General features: G+C 33.4%; 1 protein-coding gene across 1 annotated transcript in view; it reads right to left on the minus strand.

The window, feature by feature from the left end:
• Positions 1–5,596: 5,596 nt before the first annotated feature.
• LOC106458126 (nose resistant to fluoxetine protein 6-like) overlaps positions 5,597–15,616 on the minus strand; it is a 23,715-nt gene continuing 13,695 nt past the window's right edge. Inside the window, exons 10-15 of the mRNA XM_022384272.1 lie at positions 15,395–15,474; positions 14,064–14,183; positions 12,655–12,775; positions 11,241–11,427; positions 9,918–10,060; positions 5,597–5,899 (exon numbers count right to left, since the gene is read on the minus strand). Coding sequence (XP_022239980.1) covers positions 5,645–5,899; positions 9,918–10,060; positions 11,241–11,427; positions 12,655–12,775; positions 14,064–14,183; positions 15,395–15,474 — 906 coding nt within the window. The 3' untranslated portion in view covers positions 5,597–5,644. The remainder of the gene's footprint in view (positions 5,900–9,917; positions 10,061–11,240; positions 11,428–12,654; positions 12,776–14,063; positions 14,184–15,394; positions 15,475–15,616) is intronic.

Raw genomic sequence — 15,616 nt, forward strand, 5'->3', positions numbered from 1 at the left:
TCTCAAGTGTAAGAATCAACAATATGTGTTTGTATGTAAACGCTAGTGTAGCTTTGTACTGTTACGTAATCTAAATTTTTGAGAAACTCTCCACACGCCTATAAATATAACCAACGCGACACGCCAAAAAACAGTATCTGTTTTTGGTTTGCTATAGTTGGTATACTATAAACCTCGAAAGCTATAATTGCGATTAACGCTTATTAATCGGAAAACTTCAGATATTTGACCAGGAACATTTATAAACTTCGAAGGTTATAAACCATTTAACTTCAGTGGATTCACATCGGACATTGGTACTTTTACGAAGACATTATATGATATTAGCGGTAAAAAACAAACAAACTCAAGCTCGACTTGTAATCGGCGTCTGATCAGCGAGGCCCACAGAGCTAGCTAGCTCTCTATTAAGTGAATTATACCTACATCAACTCGAAATTAACTCGCTCATCATGAACCCTCGATAAGACATCAAGGAAGTTCCAGACTAGAAAAAAGACTTTATATTGCTTGTAAGTTTGAAAAACTTTTGTATATAAATCATTGTTTGTAATAAATACTTGTAATGACTGTAAATTGTATTGTTGGTTATATATTAAAATATATTTCTATTAAAAAAGAAACTGTGTGTATCAATCTTGTTAGCAAATATCATAAATTGGATACTTATCGGCATTTATTTAACTACTGAATTTAAATTATCATTTAGCTCGGTTTCAGACCATTCGAAATTGTAATACGTAACAATCCTTATAATCAAACTTAGTTATGATGTGCTGATATTCAAAATCAACTTACAATATCGTCATACATAAAGAGTGATCTATAGTGTAATTTCTCCTCTCGAGTAGTAGTATAATTTATTTAAATTGTTTCACATAACAAAAAGATGTGGATAACAACTGACTGTATTGTCAAAATACTACCTCACTGGATATACTGTTAGAAAAAAAACTGTCTTCAGTTAAGTTTTTTGAACATTATTTTCAATTGGGAAATATCAATTGTAAAAACTCGTATAAAATTTCTTTCAATTAACCCCAGTAAATAACAAACAAATATAAAGTTTCGAGCAACTGTAGGCAAACAATGTGTGTGTGTGTGTGATAAATCTCAGCTAAAAATATTAATGATGCCAAAACTTTAAAGGTGCAAATGCTAGAAAACTGAGAGAGTACACTAATTAGCTGATCAGCTGCACAAAGTACAAGCGGCTTGTATGCTAGCTATTACATGGCGAAAAGACACTATAACTAATAAGACATTATAAAACAGATACAACGTGAACAAAACAACCGACTGTCCTCGGCAACATATTGGGTGACCAACTCATTATTATGCGACACTGTATGTGAGGTGTTTCTAAGTATACATCTTCGCCTGTTTGAGTGGTTAAATGCCAACGGTTAAATCAGAAAATTAGTCCTCGAAAAGTATGGAAAAATCAAGCAATGAAGCCGAAATTGTACGCAGTTCTTAAATAAAATAATTTAAAGCACGTTTTCTTAATTCTCCCTTGCAGTGAATTTGATCGGAATTAACGTAGCGACATCTTCTCAACGAGTATTTCGTCTTTCTCCTGTACATTGATCAGCAATGGACAGAACGGATTACTCGACGCGCAGAGTATTTATCCTTAGGTATTCTTCAGTGTGGGGAGTTAGCGAGTCCTCCAGAAGCAAAGAAGTGTGCTTCCCTCATTACGGATACATCTAGTTTTGCTTATCTTTCCCTACTTTCACACATTTTACACTTTGAAACTCTAATACACAAAAAAAAGTTAAAGCTCCCCAGGAACTAAAGTATCCGTATAATTTCCTATAAGTACCAACTACGTGTTTGCCCAGAGGTCTATTCGAAATCAACTTACAGCTGTAGAAACCACATTTACATCCAATTTTTTATTGTTTCGTGATCAGGGTCTTTGTTAAGAACGCCAGCAAATCGGAAATTATTAAAATATTTATAATGCTACTACTATATCTTATAAAGATATCGATTCATTTTCATTTTAAATCTAAAGATTACTCTTTAAAACTATACTTTACAAACCAGCCTAAATGATGTTGCTTCTCACATGCCATCACCTAGTCGTTTTGACTAACATTTATTTAATTTTGACTTTTGTATCTATAAGTAGAATAATTTGGTTGGTTGGTTTTAGAAGATAATCGTATGGACTAAACTCATAATATTTGCATTATGTTTACCCACAAAAAAATTGAAAATAAAAAATAAAATAACGTTGAAGTTTCAGGTTACAAAAGTATTTCCAAATCACATGAAAACAGGGGGTTGAGTAAGTTATGTACATGTCGCCATGTCCGGTCATGCTCTATCTGGCGCCCGTACATCTTGAAAATAGCCCTGCAAGCCAGTTTCCATTACAAAAGGCTCCGTCATAAATTGTCATGTCCGAAGCAAGTCGCTCTTTCCTGTTTGATTTAATTACCAATCTTGTGTGAAAGGATGTCGGATTCCCTGCTCCAAGTTCCACAGTCCGATCACATAGAAATGAATAGGTGATGTATCCTCTGACTTAACCAGTATGTGTTCGTATGGAATAGCATGAATATCCATTTCATTCTCCAGCTGCTTGAGGTATACGACAGTTAAACAGGAGGTGTCACTCACAGTCTTATCTTAATGAATCCATACCCTTTGGCCTCGTTTTCGTTCAAAGTAAGTATTTCTGTGTGGCAAAAAGCACATTGATTTGACTATAACCAGAGTTCATCTTGATCTTCGTATCCATTCTCCTAATTCTTAACTTGCCTCTGGTGTTATATCTAATGATGATGACGAATTCGTTCGAAAACGTTTCACGACATGATGTGTACCAAATTTTGAAATTTTTCTAACCCATTGACAAGTAAAAAATTGCAAAAGACTGCTACAATTTTCAAGGAGCGCGTACGCTTCTGCGAGTGTTCCCCATTCATCCGTTTTTTCGGCGAGTGTTACCACGGACTGCTGTTCCCCATTCATCCGTTTTCTACGGTTGGTCTTCCTTTCTTGGACATGTCATAAAACTAACTAGTGATTGTGTCACCTTTCCAGACAGAATTCCTTCTTGGTTATGTTGCTTACTGTTTCTTGGGGCACCTGGACAGGTTTTGCCACTGACCTTTGCGTTATTAGATTCTCACCTGTTACAAGATGCAGCACTTTTCATACCAGAACTGGCTCGGCATGGCCAGGTAGTTAGGACATTTGATTCGCAATCTGAGGGTCGCGGGTACGAACCCTCTCCCACCAAACATGCTTTCCCTTTTAGCCGTGGGGGTGTTATAATGTGACGGTCAATCCCACTATTCGTTGATAAAGGAGTAACCCAAGAGTTCCGGTGGTTGGTGATGACTAGCTGCCTTCCCTCTAGTCTTTCACTGCTCAAATAAGGACGGCTAGCGTAGATAACCCTTGTGTAACTTTGCGCGAAATTCAAAATAAACAAACAAAACTTACCAGAACTGGTTCACAACTTTTGCAGGTATCTTTCCAGCTAGCCTTGGTGCATGTATTCCTTTGTTTTCCAATGCTATTAACTGTGTATAAGGGATATCTCTGTATCGAAAATTATAAATCCCCAATTTGGACACTATGTGTGTGTGTGTGTGTGTGTGTGTGTGTGTTTTACAGCAAAGCCACATTAGACTATCTGCTGTGTCCACGGAGGGGAATCGAACTCCTGATTTTATCGGTATAAATTCGTAAACTTGCCGTTGTTCCATCATGGAATATGACCTTTATGACCTGGAAATATGAATAACTCCCTCAAAGCGGGTTATTATATACTCTTCCAAAAAGGCAATCAAATGTTATTTCAGTGGCATCTTACTACCTAGGTAACGCCAAGTAATGCTAGAATTTTGTTCTGACACATGGCGCAACTTTGTATTGGCTGTGTTTGTTACGTGACATTCTGATTTGCATATTCAAAGCCATTGTAATATAACCTACTAAAATTAGTATTACATGTTTATTTCTTTTGTTGAATTTCGTGCAAAGCTACTGGAGGACTATCTACGTTAGCCGTCCCTAATTTAGAATTTATAAATTAGGGGGTAGGCAGATAGTTAGCACCATCCACCGCCAACTTTTGGGCTACTCTTTACGAACAAATAGTGGGACTGACTGACACATTATAACGCTTCCATAGCTGAAAGGGTGAGCATATACGTTGATGGGATTCGAACTCGCAGCCTACAAATTTCGAATCGAGTCAAGTATCCTAACCATCAGGCTATGCTAGGCCTCACAACTATATTATATATTATAGTTCCTTGATTATTTACAAAAAAATATATACAAGTACAAAAAAAGATCAAATAATACGAAACACTACTTTTATTTTTTATCTCCAACATGCTATAGATTACTTTTAGTGGTGAGAACAAAAACGAAACAGCGTATTAATACGTTTCACTGAATGAGCTTTGCAAATATTAAGACTTACAATGCATAATTTTCTATTGGATTGTGTTAAACTTACAAAATTTGTGTATTTCATTTCATTAATTTTCAGTTTGTACACAGTTGATATGTCTTCTATGCATCATCATCCCCCACCTCCCAATTTGACTGTGCGGTATTTGTTTCTTTGATTCAAATTATCACGCAGAACTACACTAGAGGTATCCGTGCAAAGCCATCCCTTATTTCTAGGTGATAGACTACAAGGGAAGCTCTTGGGCTATTGTTGTCTGACACAGTAGTGAGATTTGATCATTTTCTCGTCCCCCGGTGGGTCAGTAGTAACTTTACGGACTTAAAAAGCTAACATTCGAGGTTCTGTTCCTCGCGGTAAACACAGCAAACAGCCCAATGTGGCTCTGCTACAAAACAAACAAGACCATTGCTCTTATAACGCACTCAATGCTCCAAAATGAGGCTTGTTTTCTGTGAAAATTAGACATGAACCGTAAGTTATCAGATCCACAGTCCAAGCAAACTAAGACAAGTTCGGAATCATTCATTATAAGCTAACACTCGGGATTCTATCCCTTAGGTAAGCACAGCTCAGATGATCCACTGTGCAGATTTCCGCTTAAAAAACAATTCTGCTCGTCGTACATTTTAATCCTTTTTAACTTCTTACACTCGCCAAACAGTTTAATTCCCTTAATGGGAGTGTTTGACTGAAACAAAACACTAAAAACATTTCCCCATTGATTTATCAACGAGAAGAAAAATCTTCGTATTACAAAATGGAGGTTTACACCATTTAAGATGTCACAACTTTTGTTGAGCATTTCGGTTAATGCATCCTAATATAAGTGTTTCAATCTTATCTATTGCAGTAGAAAAGGGGGATATTTAAATTTTCAAACATCTCATTATCATCACCTGGAAATAGTCACTGGTTGGATTGGGTTGCACGAATAGCCAAAACAAATAATTAATTTAAATTTGTTTCAAAAATTTATAATAAATAAAATAACTAAATATTATTTTATACCTAACTTTATTGTGTATGTGTGTTCAATATGTTAAATTAATAGTGCTAATACCTAGCTCATCAAACATTCTTATATATATAAACAATTAATTTCTTCTCATAGTAATTATAATAACTTTCCTAAGTAACGAAATGCAGTTTACAAATGCAATTATTAATGCCATTTGTTTTCTAAGGAAAATCAAATTACATGTAAGTATTAATATTGCCTTTGGTGAAAGTTGGGTTATCAATGCCGGATTTTTCTTCGTTAGTAACCACCACAGTAACACTCCCGTTGTTTTCTTTTTCATTCTCCATCGGCACAGTTTTCTCAGATTTCGTTTTTCTCTCTCTTGGCAGTATCACCCTTTCTAACGCCATAAACGGCCCTTCAACCGCCACAGAAGCAACAAATGCTACTGCCACAGACACAACTAAGTAGCTAAAAAACAGATATACCTAATGGAAAGAAAGGGATAAAAAACATTATTCGTAATTCAAATCATTACAGCACCTAACCATCTCTTTATCGACTTTAGCTTGTGTGGAGCATGAAAAACCACAGTGAAATGGGTGAAATTGACTTTCTAGCTAAGAATATATATTGTTTTAAACCGGGTATTCATGCTGGACTACAAAACTATATAGTGCATAAGTCAGCATTTTACAATTAACCTGTAATGCCTCTATTAACACAATATTAACATGTAATACTGTGGTTTCTCGCAGATGATCAGCAAAGCAGGAAAGTTAGGCCTGCTGATAACTGGAGGTTCTCGGATTTCGGACTTTGTTGTATATTTCCCGACGAGTTGCGAAGGTTGAGTCACAAAGAAAGAGACAAGACACAGATTTATACAAAAAATAAATATCTAATGACTCACAGTTAACAATACAAATAAACAATACTCCACTAACACAATACACGGGCAAGTGATGGTGTGAAAAACAGGTGCCTCCAAAAAAGGATTCAACGTGCGACTCCATTATTTTGCGTATTTTGTTTTACCCACCATCATGACCCAAGTTAAACAAAATCGCAGCCTGGTTAACTATCGAATTAATATTTGCTGTAAAATTCTTATCAATGCTATAAGTGTAGCTACCAGTTTAGCCGCCAAATTTGATTTCATTCCTTTAATTAAGTTGCATGCTAAATCCTTTTTTGGTCGCAACTTTTTTTTTCACACCAAAGGTGTTTTTGATTAGATTCAACAACACCAGACTTTTACACAGAATAAACTTTGTTGTTTTCACAGAAGTGTTTTTTTTCTTTTTAACGAAAAATTCTACAAAATACTATTTGCAAGCGGCCTTCAAGTCTTTTTCATGACATTAATTCACAAAATAATCGTTTATACATTAAGATCATTTTCACACTTAACATGAGAGGGAAATACTACTGCAACTGAATACCTAAAAGGCCCCTAGATCTTGAGCTCAGATAGCTTGAAGTATAGCATACATCAATATGGTTTACGGTTGTGCCTTTATGATAAAAGCATGAAACTTGACACATTAGTAGACCATTGCCCGAGGAACGCTTTCATATAAATATAAGCACCCTATATTTTATCAAGCTGGTGTAAATTCAACGCAAATTCATTACAACTGAAAGTAGTTTTGGCACATAATGGCTAAATAGTTTTCTAAATTGTATTAGATAAATTGTCACAAATTTAGTAACCATAGCAGCGCATAATGACATAATCTACGTCTATTTTTTTGAAAATATATATATACTCTAAATTGATTATGATTTTTTGGAAACCTGGAAGGTTATGGAATATGCCATAACAACCTGTAGCCATGGGGGTCCACCAATGAAGTTATCAAACTTCTAACTGAAATTAACTAGTATAAATATATAACAGTACAGGTAAAAGTTAAACTTAATAATAGGATCATATGGTCTCATTTGTATTTTTATTTTCTTAAGAAATATTACAGACAATATTTCCTGTAAATAATTGGTATTGTTTTAAACAATATAGTAAGGCCTACCATTACGCTATTAACAACGCCATGTCGTTTTCTCTTGAAAATTTGTTGTTTTTACGAGTTGGGAACAAAGTTGTTTTAGCAGGATACTATAACTCAGCATATCTGACTCACGAGGCTGGTCAGCTCCTCAAAAAAGACCAGGTACTAATAATCTCGGGGAGACAATATGTTGTTGCAGTAGAAAAAGAATCCTGCTCAGAAATTCCAGAGCTTAACTCTAATTAGGAAGAAGAAGACAGATGACGTAATATATCGCCTAGGTTGCAGATAATAGCCATAACAACAACACGATGAAAAACCCACACACAGAAGTCCTTGTCCTCCCCACTCCATCACTGAGCTTCAATTCACAGCGAGAGAGGCATGAAGAGACATGTACTAATATATACACAGTAATAAAAAACGTGTACAAAGATAAAACTTCTACTTTATATATACATATCTTATAGTGTATAAGATATTTGCGTTTGCGCAAGATGGAAATGAAACGGTGGCCAGTTAATTTTTTTTCTATGTTCTTCGATAAAATATATGTATTATATTACAAATGAAATATAAAACATATTTATGATGTAATATCCACGGCCCAAAAATTGAAAACTGATAAACAATACTAAACTATCTCGAACATCTTTGAAGATGTGTGATATTGAAGGATGTTTATAGCACGCTTTCTGATGGGTTTTTCTGGTAATAGATTGTTATAATGGTTTCTAAGGCAACAGGTTGTCATGGCATGTGCCACTATATCATCCACACCCATTGATTATTGAATGTTTCCAAAACATCAACAAGCATTTCTTTAGTTTAAATATTTTTATAAACTTATACTACGGCATCATGTGTCGCCATGGCACCCAAGTATATGAAAACATATTTGTTATTTGTTTGAAGTTAAGCCCAAAGCTACACAATGAGCTATCTGTGCTCTGCCAACCCTGAGTATCGGAACCCGGTTTCTAGCGATGTAAGTTTGCAGTCAATATGGCTAAGCCACTGGGGGCAGAATGTATTTGACAAATTTACAAAACTAATCTATTTGGTTATTACGTAACAAAGATAAAAGAAATGAATCTGCATTGATTTTACATCATTTTGTAATGGTTACAGATTACGGCTGAAAATTGAAGACCACATTGTTGCTATATGTACCATGGTTTCCATGGAAATAAAGGACAATTTGAAGTAGCTTCATGTATGTAAATCTTCTTAAGATCACGGCCTATCTTTATAACCAATCAGTTTTATGCTAATTCTTATTAAAAGTGACTTTTATGGCGCGCTCTATGACGCGTGACCTTATCAGATAAATAATGCCAAATCTCATTACGCCATCACGTTTGAGAATGTATACACAATTTTTCTGAATCATCAGGACCTAAGAAATTGGTTTAATACCTGACTCTGGATTTTTATATTTTCATTTTCCATTACAAGAGTGGCGAATAAGTAACAGTCAAAAAAGTAGCATCGTTCTTTAGAACTTCATAAGACTTCATAAATTATTAAGTAATATCATTCAATCCCCGGTACATCATAAGGCATTTAGTATTACTGTCATATATAAGTATACTATGTGTTTCTTTCTTCCTTATATTGATACAGAAGTCTTCAAGATCTGTTATCTGTCCAGGTATGTGCATTTTTCGCAAAACATGTTGGTCAAGGAAGCCATTAAATTTCTTTTGTTCTAGCTACTTATTGTTCAATTTCTTTGACCCTATATCTATAAGGTGGCTGTAATGTAACCTTCGGAAATCAGGTGGCTTCTAGAAATAATGACCTTCTTGTATTTTATTATGGAATTACTAGGCAATGCATAGCGCTAGTTACTCTGGGTTAATCTGACGTTAACAATTTAAGTAGCTAAGTTAAGAACTATTCAGTTTTCAACACTGTCTTGAGCGATATCGTGGAGCTAGAGATCTAGGAGTTAGAGTATCTTCATCTGTAACTTTTCAGTAACAGCAACTGTCTGTTGTGGCATTTTAAGTACATATTTTAACTGTGTTTATTTTAAATAAAAATTATTTAGTATGACTGCGCGTTTATGTTCAGTCTTTCTTTCTTTATCACGATATTAGCAGTCAGAGAGCATAGAATTATTTCTTAGCAAATAGCTTGTCGAATCTCCTGTATTAAGTGGACCTGTCTTGTCGCTTTGAGCAGAATCAGTGTTAGTTGAAGGAACCATAGTATTTCTCCCCAGGATATTACAAGATATTGAGTAGCATTGTCTCACTGAGATATCATAAGATATTGAATGCCTGGAATACCATAATATATTGAGCGGCATATCTCACTGTTATATCTTAAGACACTGAGTAGTAACCACACTGAAATATCACAAGGATTGAGTACTGATATTCTAATAAACATTATAGTAGAAATAAACAGAAAGCGTATCCAATTATTCATAATTAAAAGTTCCAGCCACTATGAACAATTGTTTCAATATTTAACAAAAACTTACCGCATTGTAATGGGAAAAGTAAAAGCTCCCTCTACGGCGTCCAAAGTTATAATACATTACCAATGGGTGCGAAAGATAGGTTAAATAACTTAATCGCCCTAAAGGGATGAAGGCTTTCCAAGACAAAAGAGCGTTGACAGGACCTGTGGACAGAAAATTGTACATTTCCTTTGTGTATAGGAAACATATCAATCATGACTCAAAATTTAACCTTGTAATTACACGTCCAAACGCAATTAAACATTGTAATTACTCGTCGAAACGTTAGCCACACCAACAGTTAGTTATTTTCATTAATCAGCACACATATCTTTATGACAATTAGAACCTTTTTAACTTCGAAAATGTTATCTGAACGCCAAAATTATGAATTAGATCAAATAATCTAAACTTGAATGAAATAAATACAAGAACAACATCACACAACTCAATTTGCCTGAATCAAATAAATATATATCATATAATCCAGGCCTGAATTAAGTAAATAAAAGAATGCAATCATAGAAATCATTATTGTACTGTTAACATAACTTCTATAAATAAGTAACGGTATGCTCTTTCCTAGCATAAAATATGCTTATGTTAATAATTTTTGTTGATTAGTATAGATGTGGGCGAGATCTAGAAAATAGTGTACCAGATTTGTGATTCTGAAATTCATGGTTCGCGTCCCGTTGTGTAAAATAAAATTGTGTTCTGCACTTTGAGAACATGGGTGCGCTACAAGAATGACATTTAAACCTCACTGTTTGGTCAAACAAGAAAAGCTCGAGAATCTATAAGATCAAAATTAGGAAAGACTACGCAAACATAGCCCTTTTTTGTTGCTTTTAAAACTTAAACAACCTAAAATAAAACTGTGGTTTTTACGTTTTTCTGCAGAGACGATTTAAAAAACCACTGAAGAGTCTCCTTTGATTATTGTTTGAAGTTTATGAGTTTTCAAACTGGTCAATTTTATGTGGTGTTATTTAAAACATTTAATGTTAATGCTTCAAAATCTACAGTGACAATGTTTTAAAAGGGGGAGAAAACTAGCATAAGGTGAGAAGCGGTTGAATAAAATTGGTGATAACGAAAGTTATTTTTAAACTTGGTGAAACAATTTATACTAAAAAAAAAGAGTCTAAAAGTTTTGAATAGATTAAAAATATAGTGATGTTTCTTTTCGTAATATCATCCAGTAAGTCAGCGGTAAGTGTACGAGCTTATAATGCTAAAATTCGAGGTTCGAGTCTCTGTGGTGGACTGAGTGCAGATAGCCCATTGTTTAGTTGTGCACTAAGAAAACAATAACTTATAATATTATATTCATAAACGTACCACCATGTCCTGTCACGCAAGCTACAGTCAACCATGCTACGCCCAAGGACCACGCTGTTCGATGTGTGGCTGTGTACAGTGCTGCCACCTCGTTACTGGGCAGATTACCTTTGTTCCACGGATAGATGCCATAGATTACAGAAAGGTTACAAGCAATGGCTAAGCACCATCCAATGACTTGAAAGATCTTAAAATGACAGATCCATGCAGTTAAAATCATATTGTGAAAGATATTACAATCAACAAAAAGTCATACATAATAAAATTGATTATAAAATAAATTCGTTAAAAATTTTAAGAGTGAAACCTGAAATCTACTGTCAAGCTAATGAAAAATACAAATATAGGACAAATGAATAAGCTCCACGTAGACCAGCGAGTTAAAATTAAATACGAAATGAAAAACTATTGTATTAAATAAAAGTAATGTAATGGCCAATTTTAACTCCATCTTGCAACTCCCCGTAGCTCAGCAGTAAGCTAGAGGTCTTATAACGTAAAAGTTTAGAGTTCGATCCCTAAGGTGGCGCAGCACAGATAGCCCATTGTGCATTTGTGTTTTTGTCAATAAACACACACTCTCTTTTCCTACTTCTTTACTTTTAATATATCTTTGAATAACAAATGTTCTATCACTTCATTGTGCAAAGTCTTGTCAGAACAATTCATCCTATGAAACCATGACTTACAAAACACTGCAATACACCCTTATAAATTTTTTAAAAAATTAAAACATTTTGTTTTTAATTTATTCGTGTTTGAACAATTTTCTAATAATATATCTCATACTGACCGTATTCCAGTGTATACAAAAGTGAATAAAAATTACAAAACTATATTCATTTCTCTCACATGTATAATTTTATCGTGGTATTAATTCTTTAAAACAGTAGGATTCATATTTTACTTTGTTTGAACAACCTCCTTACCTAATTTCTAAGCCTACGTGACTTCTGATGAGAAAAAAATGACGTAGGTTATTTAAATAACATTTAAAGGAATGAAACACTTGAGGCTAAATTTTAATTTATTGTTCTGAATTTATTCCAGATACTGTTTATGAGAAAAAAAAAAGCTCAAACTTGTCGTGTGACTGTCCTTTAATTCCCATTACTATAGTGTGGTCTCCATAATATATCGTGACAGTCCTTTAATTCACATTACCATAGTGTAGTCTCTATAAAACTTCGTGACTGTCCTTTAATTACCATTACTGTAGTGTAGTCTATAAAACGTCGTGACAGTTCTTTAATTCACATTACTATAGTGTAGTCTCTATAAAAACAAAGTCGAAACCTAGTTGAAAACTAATTGAAATGAAATAACTGACAACTCTAGTAATACTTTTCTAAACTGAACAGTTAACTTCAGTTTTGATTTGATCATAAAAACGTAAAGATCACACTTTTCATACCGGTTTGATTTTTATATTCCTGTGCTTCAAAAGTAAGTAGGCTGCAAAAATGCCTACGCAGTAAGGTCCCATACGACAGTACGGTTTGGTGTAAATCATTCGGAATTGCTCCATCATTCTCCTGCAAAATGAGAGTAGTTGTAAAATATTTGTTCTCTATAAAGACAAAAATAAGAAACTCTATAACCCGAGCGTTTTCGAAGGACCTTGCTTTATCAGGAGCAAACAATGACGCATGTTATTTAGAGTTTATGGAAATGAACTCTGAAAACAGGATTGTATCTTTATTGTTTGCCCCTGATGAAGAAAGGTCCACCTTTCGAAAGCCCTTTGGTTATAGAGTTTCTTATTTTTGTCTTTCATTTTTTATTTAATCTACGTGCTCTATAAACATCGTGAATGACCCAAAGAAAAATTTTGATCATATTCTATGATACATTTTATTTCCAAGAAAATAATAATTGACGTAATTGCATCATGATTGAGTTTAAGGTAACTTATTATACACTCAAACAGAAAAAGGTAAATTAGAAATAACAATTAATTTCCGCTATCGGGTCCTTTTTTACGTAGTTTTTCTGTTGATTATTATTTAAGTACCCATGCTTTTAAATTTGCGTCACTTATTTTGATTTCTTATTAGATTACTTTGGTTGAATGAGTAAGGGCTATTTGAAGTTAATATTGTTTGTTTGTTTTTTAACTTGAAAAACATATATAAGACCCAATACAGAACGTTGGACGCCAAGATATCACTTTTGGTTCTAAATAATATGTACAAGATTGATGGCATGTTTTTGTTTAATTCATCAAAAGCATAGGACAATTTGGACATTATTTACTTACTTTACGAAAAAATGTATCAGTGGGATCTACACGTAGCTGATAATACCTGTTGTATAACGTATCAGTGGGATCTACACGTAGCTGATAATACCTGTTGTATAACGTATCAGTGGGATCTACATGTAACAGTAACTGATAATACCTGTTGTATAACGTATCAGTGGAATCTACATTTAACAGTAACTGATAATACCTGTTGTATAACGTATCAGTGGAATCTACATTTAACAGTAACTGATAATACCTGTTGTATAACGTATCAATGGGATATACATGTAACAATAACTGATCATACCTGTTGTATAATGTATCAGTGGTATCAACATCTACAAGTAATTGAACACAATGAAAGAACTAGGATAATAACACAAATACATGTTTACATATGTATTGTATATATAACTATATATGTTTTTGTGCGTGTGTGTGTATATATGTGTATATACGTGTGTGTATTAATCGTTCGTTGAATTATTTCGATGGTATAATGAATGAAGTCAGTAGATATTGTTGTTTGCTATTTGACAATCCAAATAATTAATTAATACAATAAACATTCTTACTTAACATCTTCTCCTAACACATTATTAGGTGGGAAATTGTTCACAGAGTTAAGTACTCCTGGAGTTATCGTGGCTGCCAATAGGAAAAGGAAGTTGATAATTAGTCCTGCAATCGGCCACCTGAAAATCATGATGTGATTTAGTCACCTTGAGAAATTTAACAACCCCGAGTTAAAACGTAGTTATAACACCATGTATAGCACACAAAACGTTCTACATTTCCGACAACAATGAATAGCAAGTACGATAAACAACATTAATAATGTTTTAATAAAATCGGTTTTGAAACAATTCTTATCAAAGAAAACATCCAAACAGAAAAGCAGAAATTAATGAATAGATTACCAAATCGCAAAGTTTTGGGTGTTTTTTTTTCTAGGGGATGACGTTCGAGCTAGCTAGATAAAGCTCGATCTGATGTTCAAGAGCCCTAACTCGAAACTTCATCTTCCAGAAATAAACATAAAACTCGGATATTTTTAACCTTTTAATTAGATTATGTACTTCTTTTGCCTATGCTTTTAACTATGTTTCATTTGCATTAAAAATAAACTGACTAATAAATTCAATTTAGATATGAGCATAGACTTCAACAGTGGGTTATTAACACTTATTTTAAAGTTCACAACGCATAGAAAGATTGAAACTAATACAAGTATCATTTTTTATTCCATAACGAGAATATCTTAACAATTATTTATTACAAATTATGTAAATATCCGCATAAAAAGTATGGGTATATTTAGGATGTTAACCTTCAAATGTTTCGTTAACATTACAGTTTCTAAATGTTCAATTATACACTTTGAAAAAGATACTTTTAATTAAAGAAGCACAGTCTCGCAAGCTACACGCTTTCTGCAATCTTAGAGAAAATACACGTTTTATTTTATTTTAAATACACCTTTTATTCATGAGAAGATTAATATCTAGTTTCTTTATAACCTCTAGGTGTTTATTGCTATTTTTAGGTTTCCTTCTCTTATTCATTTTCACAATTTATATTTTCATTTATTATCATAGATAATGTTACTGATTGTGACATCTAAAATAAAACATTTATGTTACTTCACATAATTCCCCTATAACCTCTGTTATTACTATGGTAACCTCGTAATTTCAAAAGTGAAGTGTTCTAAAAAGATCTGTTTGATAGAAATCAAGTTTCATTAAAATATTGAGGCATATATATATTCATAAATACATTATATCTCTTAAAGTTAAGATATTAACTAAACAACAATGTTATTTTTCAAAAATAAGATAAGATAATAGAAATTATACTAAAACCACTATAGTAACATTATGAGAACATTTTTTCTCATACATACTTGTAAATAGGTATGATAATCAAAGGAGTCAACACGAAAAACTGCATGTCATTGGAGAGATACCATCCATGACCTAGGCACTGAAAAATAGTTAAACACGTTTTCATCATAGACTATTATTGTTAGTAGTAGTAGAAATTTTTCTCACTTATCTTTGATACTAATTGTTCTCCTTTTTTTTTTTTTTTTTGGTATATCATTTTTAAATTTGATCTGAAAATT

This window comes from Limulus polyphemus, unplaced genomic scaffold (assembly GCF_000517525.1).
Source record: "Limulus polyphemus unplaced genomic scaffold, Limulus_polyphemus-2.1.2 Scaffold419, whole genome shotgun sequence".
Lineage (NCBI taxonomy): Eukaryota > Metazoa > Arthropoda > Merostomata > Xiphosura > Limulidae > Limulus > Limulus polyphemus.